The sequence below is a fragment of the Camellia sinensis genome, chromosome 8 (assembly GCF_055761805.1).
Source record: "Camellia sinensis isolate YWXY chromosome 8, ASM5576180v1, whole genome shotgun sequence".
NCBI classification, from domain to species: domain Eukaryota; kingdom Viridiplantae; phylum Streptophyta; class Magnoliopsida; order Ericales; family Theaceae; genus Camellia; species Camellia sinensis.
The window spans coordinates 149473005-149493504 of NC_138968.1; the positions used below are offsets into that span (position 1 = coordinate 149473005).

Genomic DNA, 20500 nt, shown 5'->3' on the forward strand with positions numbered 1-20500 from the left:
ACAAATTACCCCCTAATTTGTTATGCAAATATAGCATTCAGGAGGAAATTTGTAATTTCTCAAACCTCAAGGGGTATTTGTAATTTAGCCAAACCTCAAGGGATATATGTAATTTGTCCAAAAATAAACCACATTAAAAAGGGAGAATCGCAAAGAAAAGAAAATGATATCATTGTACAATTATTTTGAGATTATACCATTTGTTTGCAATTGTCTCCGCTACAAAACTTAAATATGATTAGCTTAAGGATAATGATAAATAATATGTAAGTGATATGATTGATTAATAATTAAAATAAATATGAGAAAATATTTTTTTAAATATTTTAATTAATTGTCATATCATTAAACTTGAAAAAGTATATCTAATATTTTGAAAATAAAGTTTTTTTTTTTCAAATCTAAAAAGGACAAAATTAAAACCGAAAAAAAACAAAAAGAAAAAGGAAGGGAAAGAAAGAGATAGTGTCACATGAACGGCACGCACTAAGGAGGGGTGTTTTATATGGAAATAAACAGTTTGTTTGTTTACTTGTCGTTTTTTGGCTCTTTTTTTTTTTAAAATTTTATTTTATTTTTTATAAATATAGTTGAGAAGTGTTAAATAAGCATTTTTTTTGCTTTTTAAAAAATTGTTATAATATAATGTCACATCATTTATAAAAATTGTAAAATTCTCATATTACTTTCATGCATATTTTTAAAATTATCAATTCACTCTTCACTAACATTTTTCAAATTACCATGCAAAAAAAAGTGAGGATATTTCGGTAATTTCACTAATTGACTTATCCTTATATTTCCAAATGCAAATATGCTCAAAAAAGTAAGAAGGTAGTTTATTTCCAACTTTTCAAAATGCCTCTAAGGGTGTGTTTGATTGGACGGACTGGAAAAGGGGGGATTAGAATCCATCGGACTTGAGTCCTGGGACTGTGAATCCCCCGGACTATTTGGTCGGATTGGATATGTATCCTGTGTTTATTTTTTCATGGGATTAGATGTCTGGATAGGACTATTTTCAGTGAATCCAATGTTTGGTTGGACGGACTGGATAGGATAAATGAACAAAAGACTATTTTGCCCTTTTTCAATTGTTTACTAAGTAATAGTAATATTAAACATATCTTTAATATTTTAATTATTTTTAATTAAATAAATTTGTTTTTTAAATAAAATAAATAAATAAATAAAATATCAATAAAATTTGTTTTAAATCATTACTGTATAACAAATCATTATTTTTTTTACATACAAAATTTTACTGTGTTTGTTTATTTACACAATTAAATAATTTACTGTGTTTGTTTATTTACACAATTAAATAAATTTATTTTTTTACACAATTAAATAAATAAATAACCACTAAATTTGTTTATATTATTTTAATTAAAATTTTAAATAAAACACCTATTACAATTTAAATAATGAAATTAAATAAATTATAAACAAAATTTTAAAATAAAACATCAATAAAATATCTATAAAAAATTATTTTAAAAAATTAAATAAATAAAACATCAATAAAAAGTTAAATAAAATTATTTTATTTTTAAATTGAGACATTTAAATTTTATTGAATTTTATTAAATATAATACATAATTAAATAGTAGAGGGTCAAAATGGTCATTTTCGCATCTAATCCCAACAGTGGATAGTCCCCCACTTTCTGTCCCACCCCCCCAGGACACAATAGTCCCCCATATGGGGGACATGGAGTCCGGCCGGACATGGAGTCCGGCGGACTAAAAAAAAATCAAACGACGGATAAGGAGCACTATTTGGATTACAATCCAAATAGTGGATAGTCCCCCCTCATAGTCCCCCAATCAAACAAGGCCTAAGTACCTTACAAATTATAGGGTGGTCGTGTGACAGATGATTGTTTTAGAAAGATAGTTAAAAGTTGATTTTTTTTAAAAACGTGTAAAAAATGTGAGAAATAATGTGATTCAAAATGAGTTAAAAGTTAGAAGATGATTTTTAATCATTTTTCCAAAATAGTCCAGAGTGATGTGGTGTCCTAACAAATGCTCCTAGGTCATAAGTAAAAGACAAAAAAAATTAAAGAATAAAATACATTTTTCATTGAATTGAATGCACTTTTACTTAAATCAATACACTTTTTAATAGTTTTACATATTTTTAAGACACTTTATATACATACTTTCCCAACATTAAACAATGCATAGAGAACACTTGCTAACATTTGCCATTTTTGTTAACTTTTTAAGAAATTAACATGTATTCTAAGGTTACATAAAAATGTATTTAATTATCTTAACTACTTTCACTTGTATGGGAGAATATAAAAATAAATATGATGATTTTCAAAAGTTTAGATATTTTTCAACTACTTCCACTTGAATGGGAGAATATAAAAATAAATATGATGATTTTCAAAAGTTTAGATATTTTTCAACGTGGACGAAAATCTCCTTACATTTGAAATAACGAAATTAACCTATATATAAAGAAAATATAACAAAATAAAATGATAGTACCCCCTTCATTATAAGACAAAAACATTAATATTACTTTCTTTATTTGAAAGCTCATTTAACTCAAAACAATTCTTGAAATAGATTGTTAAATTTCACTTACAATTAGGTTTTAACCTATTAATTTTATAATATTATAACCAAATAAAATTCATTGATGCTATAATATTACAATTAAAAAAAAATCAATTTATTCCAAAAAATAATAAGCGAAATAAATAAAAATACTTTGGCTTATTTTGGGAAGATGGTAAAAAGTGACTTTTAAGTTTTTAACCAAATTTTTGGATTTTTTTGACAAATGATTTGAGAAGTTGATAAAAAGTTACTTTTCACTTTTTTTATTTATATTTGTTTATGATGTCAAATCACAATAAAATGACCACACTACTTTTATTTATTTAAAATATTTACAACTTCACCTATATAAGACATTTTCACCAATGAGGGGTAAAATTGTAATTTTACCATTGGCTAAAAATCAATTTCCCAAATAAAAAAAAGACAAAAAAAATTAACTTTTAGGTTTTGCTACTGGCCTAAAAAGTGACTAAAAAACCATGTTGCCAAAACAACACTTTATTTAAAATTATATAATCACTATATGGGTTGTAAATTAAAAAATATATAATTATAATAAAATAAAATAATAAAACCCAAATTAATGAATGAAATCGAGGGAAACATAAGCAGAGGGTATTTTTGGTCTCTATGAAAAAAGTTTCATTAATCATAATAATTTTAAAAAAATTTCCTAGTTTCGATACAAATTGAAATAATTATATTTATTTACGTTATGTTTAGTTAAAATCTTTTTTAAAAAAATTGAAAATATAAAAAATATATATATATAAAATAAAATAAAATATAAATATATTTTATTTTAATTTCACAATTCTTTTTTTCTTTTTAAATTTCTTTTCAAATCTGCAAACAAACGCATATAACATATTTCATAACAAATGTCCGCACATGTTAACAAAAGTGAATGACTAGATAAGTATCACCTCGAAAACACCAAATAATTTCTCCTCTGTACCCGCTATTTACCACGTCACTTGGGGTGTATTATCGCCGTGTAGATGTTATCTTCTCTCTCTCTCTCTCTCTCTCTCTACAATTATATATATTTCCCTTTCTCTGTATATGGAAAATATAGTACATGTATTTATTACTCGTATTATATATAAATGCTTTATATAGGTACGAGTGGGCTATATATAGGCTTTACGATTTGAAGACGGCCTCTCTCTCTCTCATACTCAAACGTTCATCCCTTTGCTACATCTGCATACTCTCTCTCTTTCTTTCTCTCTCTAAAACCTCTCTCTGGCATTTTGTCTGTAAGACGCCATTTTGTCTCTCTCTGGTATGTTTCCCTCTTGTTTAGTCTCACTTCTCTCTGTGTTTGTATGGATATGATTTGGGTTGATTTCTGGTTCTAGATCTTTCATTGTATGTTAGGGTTGGAAGACTGATTTTTGCATTTTCTAGTAAAAAGGTATTTAGATCTTACGTTACTGAGTGCTCTTCGAGTCTCCAAATCTCAAACCTACAGATTTTTTGTATTCAGTCTTCTTCAGTTTTACAAAATTTTCGGGATTAATAGGCCTAAAAAGTGTGAAGATCGAACAACAACAATGGAAGAAGATTTTCTGAATTCATTCCTCTGTTTCAATTTCAATTCCAATTCCCTCGTGTGACTACATCCAGAGAATTTCTTTTTTATTTTATTTTTGTAATGGCTTGTGATTTGTCTTTTCTTTCTTTTTTTCTTTTTATCTTTTTTATATATAAAAAATTTGTTTTTTGCTTTGTTCTTCGTTACTGTTGCGATGATTTCAAAGCTTTTGTCGATGTTCTGCCCAAATTAAAGAGGTTTTTGCGTTATTGTCTTCATATGAAGCTCGATTTGTGAATCGACAAACATGTTTGGTTTTATCAAGACCATGCCTTTAGCTGCCATGTTTTTTCCCCTTCCAAATCATGATTTTAGTTTCTATCGGAATCTTTAATTCTAGAATTTCTTTCTTTGTTGGGTGTCGGACTTTTCACTCGAGAAAACATCCTTTTCTGTGTCTAAACACTTCATCCAAAAGCTCTTTTTTAAGTCTTCATATAACCCTGAAAGCACCTGAACCATCCTCTTTAATTTATGTCTTGCTGTTGCTTTTTTCTTTCATCCAAATTCAAGACTCTAATAGAGAATATTGGATTTTTGAGATTTCAATGAATAAATTGTGATGGATGAGTGTACAAAGTTTCATCATTGAATGCTCAACGATCTTGGACCACTCTTTTGAATCTAAATAGTTGACTGGAATATTAAATTTTGTCTTTTATTTATTTATTTTTTTTCCAGAATTTATGGAGTAAGTATGTAGTCCAATAATTAAGTACCCATGTTAGGAGTTGATGAAGGATTCAAATTTCACACTTGAATTGTATTTTGAGCTTCACTCAAGTGATAAAGACTTCTTTCTTTTTTCTTCTTCTTATTTATTTGTTTTTAATTTAATGTCCATAACTAAAATGATAAATGGAAATTCATGCATCTTTGTTATGTTTGATTTCTGTCAGTTTATGATTAACTTGATTTGGCATGAAATAAAGAATTGTTAAGCTATTCTATTAGGTGCCCTACTCTTTGAGATTTGAAGTGGGTTGGTAATTGGATGGGGGAGTTGAACAGATAAAGATTACAGATCTATGGTGAAGGATTTGTAGAAATTGCTTAGATGCTTTTGTTTCAGAATTTATGTCTAAACTTACCAAAATTGTGACATGCTTTCTTAAAGAAAAAAGGGGGGGGGGGGGGGGGGAGAGAGAGAGAGGCTATGGTTTTTTATTACTTTGTATGCATAACAGACCAAAGAATCTCTATTCAGGATTTTCCAAAATTGTGATATGCTTTCTTAAAGAAAAAGAAAAAGAAAAATGAGTGGGGAGAGAGAGAGAGAGAGAGAGGCTATGGTTTTTTAAGTACTTTGTGTAATCAGGATTTTCCAAAATTGTGACATGCTTTCTTAAAGAAAAAGAAAAGGAGAGAGAGAGAGAGAGGCTATGGTTTTTTAATCCTTTGTATGCATAACAGACCAAAGAACCTCTAATCAGGATTTTCTAGTCTGTATGAATAGGTTGTTGAATTTTCCCCCTTCTAATTCTTTAAACCTTTTACGACAATTCTCATGGTGTATGATCCCGTAGTAGTAAAAGTATTATATAACTATTTACTTTGTGTCTTCTAATAATTTGTTCTCAATCTTCTTATTCTCATAGTTGTTATCAGGCCAAACAATAGTAAACCTTTCAGGATGTGGACTTTGAAAAAATTAAACTGTCTTTTTAGCTATAAAAATTTCATAACTTGGAGTTATTGTCTTTGTTTGGTGGGGTTGGAAATTGGACGGTTTGGAAATGTTGGTTGATCTACAATAGCGGTATGCTTGATAGTCCAATGGCATATCAAATGAATCGATGGTATCTGGTTGTGGGGGGACCCAATCTACTAGTTGATGCATATACGCAACCTTTCATTATATTATTATTTATGTCTGTACCTTCAGTTGGGTTGGAATCAAAATGGTGGGGCCTTCTTATGGACTAGGTTATCTAACAGTGAGAGATCATGGATGTGCTGTAAAATAATTAATTTGAATCTAGAAGATGAAAAATCTTCAGTTTGTTTCTAATTTTTAATTTTTTTTGCTAGTCAAATTATGCGAATTTTCCTGGTGTATTATATTTTTCAGCTCTATTTGAGAAATTGTGAATACTAACCTTTTCTTTCTGGTATATGTCTACAGATCTCCGGCAACTAAGAAAGATACGCATTTTTTAGCACTCAAAATGGTTATGGAGCAGTATCTTCAAGAGGCTGAAGCACAAAATGAATCCGTTGAATATGGGGCTTCTGTAGAGAAGTGGAATTCTGTCTCGGCCACAGTTGATGAGTCTGAAGATAATCCTTCCATTGGTTTTGACTGCAACATTTGCCTAGACTCTGTGCAGGACCCAGTTGTCACGCTTTGCGGTCACCTCTATTGTTGGCCTTGCATTTACAAATGGATCCATTTCCAGAGTGTCTCTGCTGAAAACCCTGATCAGCAAAAACCACAATGCCCTGTATGCAAAGCCGAAGTTTCACAAAGATCCTTAGTCCCACTTTATGGCCGCGGCCAAACTGCGAAATCCTCTGAAACCAAATCCCCACATCTGGGTATAGTTGTACCACGAAGACCTCCTAGCCCTACTAGTTGCGGAGTCCACACACTGATAACAACTGCAGACACCACTAATTCTCATCCAGCACAGCAACTTCGTCATCGTAGGTCTCAGCCATATCACCTTCACTCTGGTGGCTATGCTGCCATGCCCATGCTCAGCCTAGATGGAACGCCGACAACGGATGTGATTCACCCGATGGTTGGCATGTTTGGGGAAATGGTTTATGCGAGGATTTTTGGGAACTCAGAAACTACTTCGTATGCTTATCCAAACTCTTATCACTTGGCAGGTAGCAATAGTCCGAGGGTGAGAAGGCACATAATGAAGGCCGAGAAGTCTCTCAGCAGAATTTGTTTTTTCCTCTGCTGTTGCATTGTTTTGTGCCTGCTTCTGTTCTAATTACCACCTCAGCTTGTTATTTCTTCCTGCCCATTGTACAGTCCTGTGAGAATTATGAATATCAATACATAGATCCGGCCATGTGTGATAGATGTCAGAGCTTTTGCATCTATGTGCTGATATATATATATATATTATATACACGAGTCTATTGAACTTATAACGGAGGTTGTAGTTAAAATTTTGAATGTAATTGAGCTTAGTTTGATTCCCTGCTCTATAACTTGTATCTGGTGTTTTTGAAAGAAAGCGGAAGTATGGATATAATGTGATATGTTTTAATGTTCTATCCTTGATTTTATGAGTTGATTCCCTAGAATTCACAAGTTCAGATCATCATGAAAATGTGGTGGTGATGGAAATGAAATGGTCTCGAAATATATGATGCCCAGTGGGTGGTCCTGCACTTTTTAGGTCTAGATCGATATGAATATCACAAGTCGTTGGTGTAATAAAAGCACTTTGTTGCTGCTGATAGTAACTTGCGTAATAAGGTTGGAATCTTTCCAGGCCCTTTGTCCTAATCAAGATATGAACACTGTAAGTGGCATGTGTCCTTTTCATTTATAGATTGGGCCAAGGTAGTGGTGGACATGATGATGATGATAAAGGCGGTGGTGGAGATTAATCTTCCACGGAAGAGGTTGTTTTGTTTGTTTATGCATCTGTCTGTCTCTAACAATCGATATTTTCGGCCAATAGGTATGGCAATTGTCCAAGAAGAGGTCACTTCTCAAATCGTCCTCGACCGATCGAAAAAGAAAAAAAAAAATCAGCATAATTTTGATATATATGTATATAATAAAAAAAAAAACTAAAGACGAGAGAACGAAAATAGAGGTGCCTTTTTTTAGGTGTTGCCAAGCACCCTGCATTGGGATAAAAATTTGAATCAGAATTCTCACCTTGATTTCTTACTTGTTGGTCATTGGGTCTATTTTTAGGCTCAATTTTGAATATTCAAACCGTTAACATTTTAAGATTTATTGAATATATTATACCTGTAAAAAATTAAGTTGATTTATTGAATATATTAGAAAATATGTGTTTGGAAAATTATTTATTAAATTTAAAAAAAAATATGATATTCGATCAATTTGATTTTTTACAGGTATGATATACTCAATAAATCTTAAAATATGAATGGTTCGAATCATTGAAATTGAATCTAAAAGTGAATTCAATAACCTAGCAAGTAAGAACTCAAAAAAGAAACTCAAAGAGAGGATCTTGATTCTAAAACTTTATCCTACCGAATTCTAAAAATTTATCCTACCGAATATGGATGGGACGACTCTTTCAGCCGAAAAGATGCTTCTGATCACCAAATTTCATTTCCTTGGATTAGATAAGATTGGATCATTAACCACGAGAGACAGAGAGAGAGACGAGAGATGATAATGGTGTTTGGACTAAAAACATTGAAATAAATCACAGGGTATACAATCATTGCCAACCAAACAGAGTTTTTAAGTTTCCTCCTTCAAAAGTCATGAATCCAACCACCCACAAACAACTGCCAAGACAGCAGAAGTCCTCCTAGAATACATGGGTTGGTTGTTGGTTGTTGGCCTACTTCAAGGTTAAGACTTGTCTCCAAGTAATGGTGCTCACTGCTCAGTATCATCAGTCAAAAAATAAAAAAGAAAATCATTCAATTTTACGTCATTAACATAGCAGGAGGATTCTACGGAATATTTAAAAGACGGAATTTTTACCAGAGCTTTGATGTATCATTTTGTTGAATCACATCACAACAATATGCATCTGAATCCTGAATAAGAGGAAAAAATAAAAAGAAAAAGGGTGTTCTGTTTTATATGTTTCCATATCTCACCTTCATTAAATATATTATACCAAATTGATTAATGAGAGTTGGGATTTGAGAGCAAGTGAGCTTCTTTACCCCCCTCAATGACTCATATCAAATGGCCTTTATTGTCCATATAAGTCGATCAAATGATGAAAAATTTTCATGATATTTTTTTTAATGATTCCTAGTATTATTTTTGCTAAAATTACTGGCCCGACATAGGCTACTTGATCTTCATACATATCTAAGGCACAAATGTACGTACTATTTTGTCAAACTACTCAAAGAAAATTACAATTCTAAACCAAATAGCTAAACCCCAAACGCTTGATGCTACAACATAATATTTTTCAATGCCTTCACTATCTGGCCTATCTGAAGTTTTCTGTATCATTCAACCGATGCATTTGTCTTCAAACCCATGCCTCCAAGTATTTCTCCCTCTGGGCCCTGATCTAGATCATCCCATCCATTCTTATCAAGTTCTTTGGATCCCGGGTTTCCATTTTTTTATATAATTTTCTAATCCGTCATATGTATCTGTAGAGAAATGACCGTGCTCCTCTAGTAAATTTCTAAACTCTGCAACTTCTGCATTTCCTTTCCCTTTCAAGTATTCCAAACATCCAGCAAAAGCGGAAAGGTCCGTTTTCTACCTGGAATTGGATAACTAGCCAGGATAGCTTTCTTCAAGGTGTCCACAGTCTTTTCCATATGGTTAAATTTATTATATCCAGCGGCCAAGCGTTCCCATGTGCCAGTATTCGGCTCCTTCCCACTCTCTATAATCCTTCCATTGGTTTTGACTGCAACATTTGCCTAGACTCTGTGCTGGACCCAGTTGTCACGCTTTGCGGTCACCTCTATTGTTCTTCTTGCATTTACAAATGGATCCATTTCCAGAGTGTCTCTGCTGAAAACCCTGATCAGCAAAAACCATAATGCCCGGTATGCAAAGCCGAAGTTTAGCAAAGATCCTTAGTCCCACTTTATGGCCGTGGCCAAACTGCGAAATCCTCTGAAATCAAAGCCTGACACCTGGGTATAGTTGTACCATGAAGACCTCCTAGCCCTACTAGTTGCGGAGTCCACACACAGGTAACAACTGCAAACACCACCAATTCTCATTCGGCACGGCAACTTCATCATCGTAGGTCTCAGCCATATCACCTTCACTCTGGTGGCTATGCTGCCAAGTCCATGCTCAGCCTAGGTGGAATGACGACAACCGACGTGATTCACCCGATGGTTGGCATGTTTGGGGAAATGGTTTATGCGAGGATTTTTGGGAACTCGGAAACTACTTCGTATGCTTATCCAAACTCTTATCACTTGGCATGTAGCAATAGTCCGAGGGTGAGAAGGCACATAATGAAGGCTGAGAAGTCTCTCAGCAGAGTTTGTTTTTTCCTCTGCTGTTGCACTGTTTTGTGCCCGCTGGTGTTCTAATTACCACCTTACCTTGTTATTTCTTCCTGCCCATTGTACCGTCTTGTGAAAATTATGAATATCAATACATAGATCCGGCCAGGTGTGATAGATGTCAGAGCTTTTGCATTTATGTGCTGATATGCATATATATATATATATATATGAGTCTATTGAACTTGTAACGGAGGTTGTAGTCAAAATTTTGAATGTAATTGAGGTTAGTTTGATTCCCTGCTCTATAACTAGTGTCTGATGTCTTTCAAAGAATGTGATATATCCTATGTTTTAATGTTCTATCTTGATTTTATGAGTTGATTCCCTAGACTTCACAAGTTAAGATAATCATGAAAATTTGGTGGTGATGGAAATGGGATGATCTCGAAATAGATGATGCCTAGTGGGTGGTCCTGCGCTTTTTAGGCATAGATCAATATGAACATCACGAGTTGTTGCGTGATAAAACCACTCGTTGCTGTTGATAACTTCTTACCTCGGCTAGAGATTTGATATTCAGGCTCTGTGGCCTAGGGAAGTTAATAGAAGGGTTGAATAAGGTTGGAATCTTTGCAGGCCCTTTGTCCTATTCAAGACATGAACACTGCAAGTGGCATGTGTACTTTTCAATTAGATTAGAAACTGGTGGTGGATTCCATGGTGGTGGTGGACATGATGATGATGATGATGATGGTGATTGTGATGGCAGTGGCGGAGTTTAATCTTCCACGGAAGAGGTTGTTTTTGTTTGGCTTACGCATCTAACAATTGACATTTCTCGCCAATAGGTATGGCAAGTGGGCAAGAAGAGGTCACATATCAAGTCGTGCTGGAGCTGTTGTCCTCTTCTTCTTCTTTCGTTGTCCACTCATCAATTTTCTATTGTCCAAAGCGTTGATCAGTTTCTCAGGTAGATGTATATGTTCATGTCATATGTAGTAATACCATGATTACTGACATGGGTAAATCCATGAAGGCTATAGCTCACTATGAACAATCCAAACCTACCACTTAGGGCTCAATACATAATCCAATTAATGAAGCCCAACACCGCTGAAGCCTCACATAGTAATAAGAACCAATGGCATCAACACACATGGCAAGAGAAGGGCAAGCCATATCAGCAGACAAAGATCTATAAAGTTATTGCTACGCCACATCGCCATTAATGAGGCTCCCTACAGCATTTATTGCGATAACCCCTTTCTGTCGGGACAACACGGCTTCACTTTGAACAAGGTAAACTACAACATAGACTTTCGGCTAAGGTGACAGGTCGGAAGAGACAACGAAATGATTACCAAAGGATATAAGCAGAAGTTGAAGATAAGAAGAAGGTTAAGCTTTCTATCTCTAATCTCGCTATATACTCCACTCCTCTTTCTAACTTGCTCGTTGGAGGGTTAGCTGGGGGACTCCCTGTTCCCCGCTGAACTCGTGTGCAGGTCTTCCGGTGGTCTTGGTCATTCGAATATAGGCGTGAGGAGCGTGGATCAGTCCGACCCGGTTCATTGGAACGAACCGTATCATCAATTACAACTTCTTCACCACTGCATTGGTTGTTAGCTTGTAGTTGTATATGCTATATGTATATATATATCCCAAGCTGGCTGTGAATGCAGTAACTTGAGATTTTGTTTATTTTTACCTTATGGTTTCTGTGTTTCTGTTGGTAAAAATTTAGTTCAAGCCTAATCGACAATGATTTGATCGATAGACTTAAATCAATCTTTAAGTAAATACAAATAAAAATCAGACTTTGTCGTTAAGTTCTATACTTTAAACAGGATATAGACTTTCCTGAATAATTAGACAAAGAAGAGATAGAATAGAAAAAAATATGCATTAATTCAAATGAATTGTCACTTGTTGCTAGTTATAAGAACTTAAACAAGAATAAAAGATTAAAGAAATACAACAATCGACAGAAGAGAAGTGGGAGTTGGAAAAATCTACTAGTTTTAATCAACTCTCAAAATGTTAAGTTAAACTACTCATAAATAGACTATTTGTGAGTGTTTTTGATAATTGAGATGTTTTTTTTCATTCTTCAAGTCCTCATTTTATACTTGTTTGGCCACCTTATGTTGTAGCTATCTATCTATGATCCACCTTATTTAACATATTGTTTCTAATTGATTTTAACAAATATCTTTATTGACTTTATTTAATCTTTTCAATTCACATCATCATCTTTTCCATGCCACGTTACTAGCATACTTGCCACGCCATGTCAGTATACCTGTCGATAGAAATAATAAAAACAAATACTGTCAAGATTATTCTTTGAAAATAGTTTATAATTTCAATCGACAGATCATAATTGAACTTGACCATAACTAATAGGTCACAATCAACAGAAAAATAAAATATGGTGCAAACAATTTCATAAGAATAATGTGGGCAAGAGAAGTAGATCTCTTGCCTACAAGCTCTAGAGTTTGTGCTCATGAAAGATCTTTGCTGCTTGCAAACAAACATGTTGCCCTGCACAGGTAGCCAAGTGATTAAGAGACATATTCTGGATCCAGTTGTAAATTACGTTTTTTTAAGGTTTTTTAAATTGAGACAGAAAATCCACTTAATAGAGAATTTGTCATTTTAATGTTATTTTTGTTTTAGAGTGTCGTGACATGTTTGAATCTGGTATGGAACACATCCATCTTAACAAAAAAAAAAATTATATGTAAAATAAAATTTTGCGATCAATAGTCCCTTATTTATTTATTTATTATTATTATTATTATTTGAAATTGTTTACTATTCTGGAATCAATTTAAAAAAAATAAAATTAATTAAATAATAGGGTTTATGATTTTGAAATTGGAAAAAATTGAATTGAATTGAAATTAAATATTTTATATTTTTATGAATAATTACCCATAAATCCTATCTACAGAAAAGTTAAACCATTTAGTTCTTTAAGTTTTTTTTGTATACCATTTAGTCCTATTTTATTGGTAAATTTTTGGCGATGTGATTTAATTCCATTTGTTTTTACTTCTATACCCTTTCCATGTTTGTTTCCTTCAACATTCCACTGGTTTCCGTAATGTTAACCTATTGTGGGGAATTGATTACCAGTGTTTTTCATTGTTATTGGGAGTCAGAATATTGTGAGTGTCATTTTCACCGGCCAATACCCTTTGCATGATTACTCCCTTAAACATTTGATTATGTTTTGTATTGGGTTAGGTAATGTTAATGGTTTGTGGGGATTTTTTATTTATGAACATTATTTTTCACCATTTCTGTAATCTGTCAGAAGACGGCGACCACCATGTTCATTGATTGGCATTGTTTTCACTGTTTTGTTATTGATTAACATTTGGTTCACCGACCCAGGTATCGATTTGAAGCCGTGGCTCAGAGTTTGAGCATTATTTGATTTCGATTTTGGTTTGATGGAAATTGAAATTCTTTGTTTAGGGTTTTGAGTTGTGAGCCCTACAAGTAATGGAAATAGAAATGGTGCTGTTGAGAAGTGAGAGAGAGAGCATAAGGGGATCTGAAGATGGTGATAAAAAGGAATAAGGATATGTTCGCTTTGTCGATAACGGTGAATTCAATTTATCAGTGTGCAATTGAAAATGGAAAGGCAATATATTAGTAAATAAATTAATATAAATATTGTAGCTCCCCTTTTGGGACATTGCCAAGAAAGAACCTTCAACTACAACACCTAACATTACGCCATTAACGTCGGCGTACTGTGCACATTTCCATCCACGTCTCTTCGGTTCCGATCTGCTGGGTGGGAAAACAAACATCAACAAATTAAGCTTCATTTGGGAAGCCATGGTTTGGTCTTTTTTGGTTATTTTAGCCACAAAAAACAAAATAGGCTATTTTAGCTATAACAAACAAAACATCACATCCAACCCATAATCATTACATTCTTCTCTCACAAAAAAATTTAAAAAAGCCAAAAAATTCTTCCTAAACCAAGCTTTTAAGCCCAAGTTAAAATAGTCAAAAAAGTCAAAAAGCTAAAAAACCAACCCACTTTCCAAACGGAGGCTTAAGGACTTTGGACATTTTAGTAAAATCCACATTAGAATATTCCTCAATTACCCTTACTAGAAGGTGGTCAACAGAGTCAAACACGGATAATGTTGTCACTAGATTGAGACTAATTGGATTATAAGATAAAAAATAGGACCATAGGACCAAATGAGTCAGAAGATAAAAATTTAAAATTTATTGGTGCATGCTCCTAAATTTTAACCAAGTAATATTTTTATATTTTTATTGAATTGACTTGTGTTGTGGTATAGTATAACATGACCCCCCCCCCCCCAAAAAAACTTTAACATCTACATGCACTTGGAACTTTAAACCGAGTAAGGCTTCGTTCGGGAAGCCATGGTTTGGACTTTTTTGGCTATTTTAGTCACAAAAAAATAAAATAGACTATTTTAGCCATAACAAACAAAACATCACATCCAATCTATAATCATTACATTCTTCTCTCATAAAAAAACTCAAAAAAGTCAAAAAGCCAAGAAGCTCTTCCCAAACCAAACTTTTAAGCCCAGGTTAAAATAGCCAAAAAAACCAAAAATCTGAAAAGCCAACCCACTTCCCAAACGCTGGCTAAATTTTTTTTTTTCGTATGACCCATGGACATGATTCAAACTAAAACCCAAAATGACAAGACAAGGTAATAAAAAATATGATTAATTATATATATATTCTTGAGATTTATTTAAAATTTATTCAGTGTAATTCTGAAAATTATAAATGTGTCTTGTTATATTTTGTCATTAACCAATTAATAAAAAAAAATAAAATTCCTAATTATCCTCCTATAAAACAATAAAATTACAAGAATTGTTAATTAAAATATATTTATGAGATTATTAAACCCTTGTTTGGGAAGAAACAAAATAAGTTTTTCTTGGCCAATAAGACAAAACATCACATCCAATCCATAATTATTATAATTTTTCTCTCATAAAAGTCAAAAAGACTAGGCTCCGTTTAGGAAGAGTTAGATTGGGTTTTTTTTGGCTATTTTAGCCACAAAAGACAAAATAGACTATTTTAGCCACAAAAAATAAAACATCACATCCAATCCATAATCATTACACTCTTTTCTCACAAAAAAATTCAAAAAAGCCAAAAAGTCAAAAAATCATTCCCAAACCAAGCTTTTTAGCCCAAGCTAAAATAGTCAAAAAAGTCAAAAAATCAAAAAGCCAACCCACTTCCCAAACCAACCCTAAAAAATCCATCCTAAACGAGGCTTTTTAACCCATGCTAAAATAGTCAAAAAGCCAACTCACATTCCAAACGAACCCTAAAAACTGCTAAATTGTCTTAATGGTTGACTAATGAAAATGTCATTGTTACGTGATTAGAAATTTAAAAGAGCATGATGTAATTTTCAAAATAACAAAAAATAGCTTCCGTTTGGGAAGTAAGATTTGGACTAAAATAGTCATATAAGACAAAATAAGCTATTTTAGTCCATTAAGACAAAACATCACATCCAACCCATAATCATTACATTCTTTCTCTCACAAAAATGGTCAAAAAAGTCAAACGTCCTCCCCAAACTAGACTTTTTAATCTTAGGCTAAAATAGCCAAAAAAGTTAAAAAGTAAAAAAACTAACCCACTTCTCAAATGTTTTAAACTAAGGGTTATTTTGGGAAGTTGGTAAAAAGTTGACTTTTGACTTTTTATCAAGGTTTTTGGCTTTTTTGTTAGTGATTTGGGAAGTTAGTAAAAAGCTGACTTTTTTACTTTTTGGTTTAATATTTATTTATGACATCAAATCAAAATAAAATGCCCAATATACCCTTGCCAAACTTTGGAATTTTAAGTAATTTATTAACATAGAGGGTATTTAGGTAATTTTGCTCGACAGCTTTTTTTTCACTTCCCAAATGCATGTTCTGGCGTTTTCGGCAGCATTGCGTTTTCCTTCACAAGCCAAAAACGCCACGTTTTTGGCAAGTTCCCAAAATGGCACTAAGCCTTCGTTTGGCAAGTTGATTTTGAGGTTTTTTGGACTAAAATAGCCACAAAAAACAAAATAGATTTTTTAGCTCAATAAGACAAAACATCACATCAAACCCATAGTCATTACATTCTTTTTCTCATAAAAAAGTCAAAAAAGTCAAAAGTCCTCTCCAAATTGAGCTTTTTAGTCCCAGACTAAAATAGTTAAAAAAGTCAAAAAATTAAAAAGTTAACTCAATTCCCAAACGGAAGCTAATGTTAAAGGTTGTTATTTATCCTAAAAGATAAATAATTTGCACAAATTCAGTTAATGTTCAAAGGATTTTGACACCAACCAATAATAACACAACCCGACTGACCCAAATTGTTTGGAATTTATTAATTTGGTGATTTTTTAAAAAATTTCGTCTTTAGTAAATTTTTTTTAAAAATTCACAAAATTTTTTGCTCCGCTCGACAAGACGAAAAGAAAAATAAAAAAAATCTAAACGAGTCCAAAAAAGACAAATTATTTTGTTTATTTTGGCATTTTAATTTTTTTTTATAGAATTTTTTGTAAAAAAGTTATTTTTTAGATTCTTCAACACAAGACAGATTAGAAAAGTTTAAAAAAAAAAATGGCATAATTTTATTTTAAAAAAATACTCAAAACCAAGAGGTGACTTTTTCAAGTGTTCCAAACACACTACATTGGGATAGAAATTTACCCTACTGAATTCGGATGGGACGACCACCCGTCTTTCAGCCGAAAAGAAGCTTCCTATCACCAAATTTAAGGATGAGATAAGACTGGATCATTAGCCATTAGAGGGAGAGAGGGAGAGACATCCCCCAAATGATAATGGAGTGTGGAAAAATAATTACAAATTAATAAAAAAAATTATAAATATTAATAATTAAATTTATAAATTTTTTCATGAATTTGTATTTTTTTTCTGACACCATTGTCAGGTAATGATCCTTAGCAAGGGAAATTATCACATCAGTGGGGTGTGAAAAAAATAATTACAAATTAGTGAAATTTTTTATAAATGTTAATAATTAAATTTGTAAACTTTTCCATGAGTTTGTATTTTGTTTTCCCGACACCACTGTTAGGTAATAACCCCAATGCAAATCACCTTGTTTGGAAAAAAAACTCATACTGAGGCCTCGTTTGGGAACAGGCTAATTTAGTAACTTTTTGGCTATTTGGCTAAAAAGGTAGGTAAAAAAAACTTGTATGTTTGGGATGACTTTTTGGCTAATTACGAAAAGATGTGCAAAAAGTAGAGAGAAAAGAGAATATTTGACTTTTTGGTATGGGTTGTTGACTTTTTGGCTAATTTAACAACTTTTTAACTAATTGACTAAAATAGCCTCTTGCCAAACGAGGCCTGAATGTGACATAACGGTAGGGTATTCAATCACTGCCAGCTTTCGATCTTGGTTTCCCATTGACTTTTTTTAATTAGTTTTTTTGTATTGAGATTTTTTTAATCGCGTTTTATTTGATTTATTTAGTTTTTTTAATTTTTGTGAAAAAAAAATATAATGATTATGATTTAAATATGATATTTTATCTTATTGACTTATGCAGCTAATTTTATCTTTTTATATTTTTTTAGCCAAAAATCAAATGTCAAATGAAGCTTAAGTTTTCTCCTTCAAAAGTCATGGATCCAACCAACGAAAAACAACCAACTGTTGTGGGTTGCTTTTAGACAGCGGGAGAATCTATTTGCATCCAAAAAATCATTAAGGATGTATTATTTTTTAGTACACTTTATTAAATTATTTAGGTCATGTTTGATTCCAGAATATAAAGGGTATAATTAGATATTATATAATGTAGGATCCACATATCCCATTTTGTAATTTTTATTTTTTATTTTTATAAAGAGGATATAATATATTATAGGATTGTATATTTTCAAAATCGGTGGATATACAATACCACTCTCCCCTCATTATATCATATCCCTTGGATTGAGATATGATTTAAAAAGTTCAATTTACCATCTTATCTATCTAATATATACACACATTAGGGTTTAACAAAACATATGCGGCTCAATACATTCAGTAGAGAAAAGAGCTCTGGTTTTACAAGTGTAGATCTACTCGATTTTCTGGTCGATTTTCGGTGGCAAAGTTTCTTTCCGGTGATAATCATCGTTTCCCTCTACTTGGCTATCTTTTTTTTTTTGATTTTCTAGTTTTGAGTTTTCCTTGTATGATTTTTATCTAAAGCATTTGTGACCCTTTTCTGATTTTTGTTCAATCTGAACTTTCTAAACCCTTTTTTTATTTTATTTATACAAGGGTTTGTTCAATCTGATTTTTTATTTGTTCAATCTGACCCTTTTTGTAATCTTTGACAAAATAGTGGGTATGTTATCTCTATTTTATTGTTTGTGGGTATATTGATCATGTCTATGTTGTTGTTGTTGTTGCTTTTTTTATTTTTTTGGTGACTTTGATTCAAGTAATAATAATAATAATACCTTTTTAGTTTTTATTTGAGTTTTTTTGTTTGAAATCAGAGGATTGAGAGAGGTTACATATATTAACTGATTTGCTTTAAATTTTTTTTTTTCCTTCTCATTCTTGTACATCTATGACTTGTGGTTAATAGTGTTCATTTATACAAGACAATAAAAATTTGTTTGTTTTGTATGTAAAAATGTAGGAATTTGATTGAATCAAACTCTTCACATAAAAATAAAAAATAAAATAAAATAAATAAAAAAAAATCTATGAAGAGTTTGATTTTTTTTCATGTAATCAGATTTTTATATATTGGGAAAAGTAGTTTAAAGATTAGTTTTTGTTATAGTTGAATAACCGTTCTTCTTCAATGCTTCTTGTTTTTATATGTTCTTAATCTGAAAAATAATTATGCATCTATATATAAACAAAAAATATTAATTTATAAATATAACATAAACAATGAGAAATCTGGTTGTTTGTACATGACAAAAAAAATTAGTTCTAAATTTTTTTTAAAAAAAAATTTAACCTAAAAATATATGATTGGTCTAGAAAATTATGTCAAAAGTTTGATTTTTGTTGTAGCTTAATAATCCTTCTTATTGAATGCTTCTTGTGGATAAGATTATTTTCTATCAAATCTGATTGTTGACGTGAAGCTGCTGTGAATAGTAGTTAGCATTGATTTAGTTATCTATTTGATTGCTTTAGTTATTTAATTTACTATTGCTCTATTTCTTTTCATAGATGGCAAATAATAAAAGATTTGATGGGAGGAGGGGCCTCATTGAGGCCTATGTTGCCCTGCAACATACTTGTTTAAAATGATTTTGTGGTATTAATTTATTATTATTATTATTATCAGGTTGACATTGATATAATATAATATATATATTTTTTGGTTTGGGAAAATTATTGAATTTAATATGAATCTTTAATTTGTTCAAATAAAAAATAATATGAAATTTTAATTTGTTTATATGCATTAATTTTGCATGTGGTGTTATTTTTTCCTAAACTGAACAATGTCCCTTTTAATGAGCATAAGGGCAATATGGGTATTTAAAATATATTATGAGGGCAATCTTGAAAATTATTTGTTTATATCTCACAATATATTTTGTAAAACAAACATGGATAATATATATCCAGTCTTATATATCAAGTCAACAAACATGAATTGAGAGTACATATATCTTATTAATTATATATCCTGACTAAATCTCATATCATATTATATTCTCCATTTTATATCCAGTGAAACAAACAGGGCCCTAGGATTATAATTTCCTCTCAATACACCCTATGTTTTTTCGCAAATTACCCTTCAAAGTACACTCAAATAATAAATAAATCAAAATTTTCAAATTACATTACTTTGAAAAACCCAATCATAAACCCTTAAACAAATTTCCCATTATAATTATCCATTTTACTCACAAACAAAGCACGATTGGTATGAGTTGTTCTATATGACATCATATTTACTTCTATGTGTTTCTATTATATTAGTAATAACCCCATGAAATACTTGGTTGAAAAACCCCCATGATAATTCCATGAAGATTGAAAAACATTTTTGTTGTTGAACCTCCATGGCATCTCTGAATGACCATCTAGCAATTCCCAAGAACTAAAGCTTTCTAGAATAATACTAGTTGATGTTTGATTAATTGAATGAGACATTACGTA

The 20500-nt window shown here is 31.6% G+C and overlaps 1 protein-coding gene and 1 pseudogene across 1 annotated transcript; both read left to right on the forward strand.

The window, feature by feature from the left end:
• The first annotated feature begins 3730 nt into the window (after positions 1-3730).
• Positions 3731-7417, forward strand: LOC114274033 (E3 ubiquitin-protein ligase RMA1H1). The gene is made up of 2 exons (XM_028215895.2): positions 3731-3871; positions 6309-7417. Exon 2 carries the CDS (start codon positions 6352-6354, stop codon positions 7126-7128), a length of 777 nt encoding a protein of 258 aa, XP_028071696.1. The 5' UTR covers positions 3731-3871; positions 6309-6351; the 3' UTR covers positions 7129-7417.
• A 1700-nt stretch (positions 7418-9117) lies between these two features.
• Positions 9118-10611, forward strand: LOC114274034 (E3 ubiquitin-protein ligase RMA1H1-like; annotated as a pseudogene).
• Positions 10612-20500: the final 9889 nt, after the last annotated feature.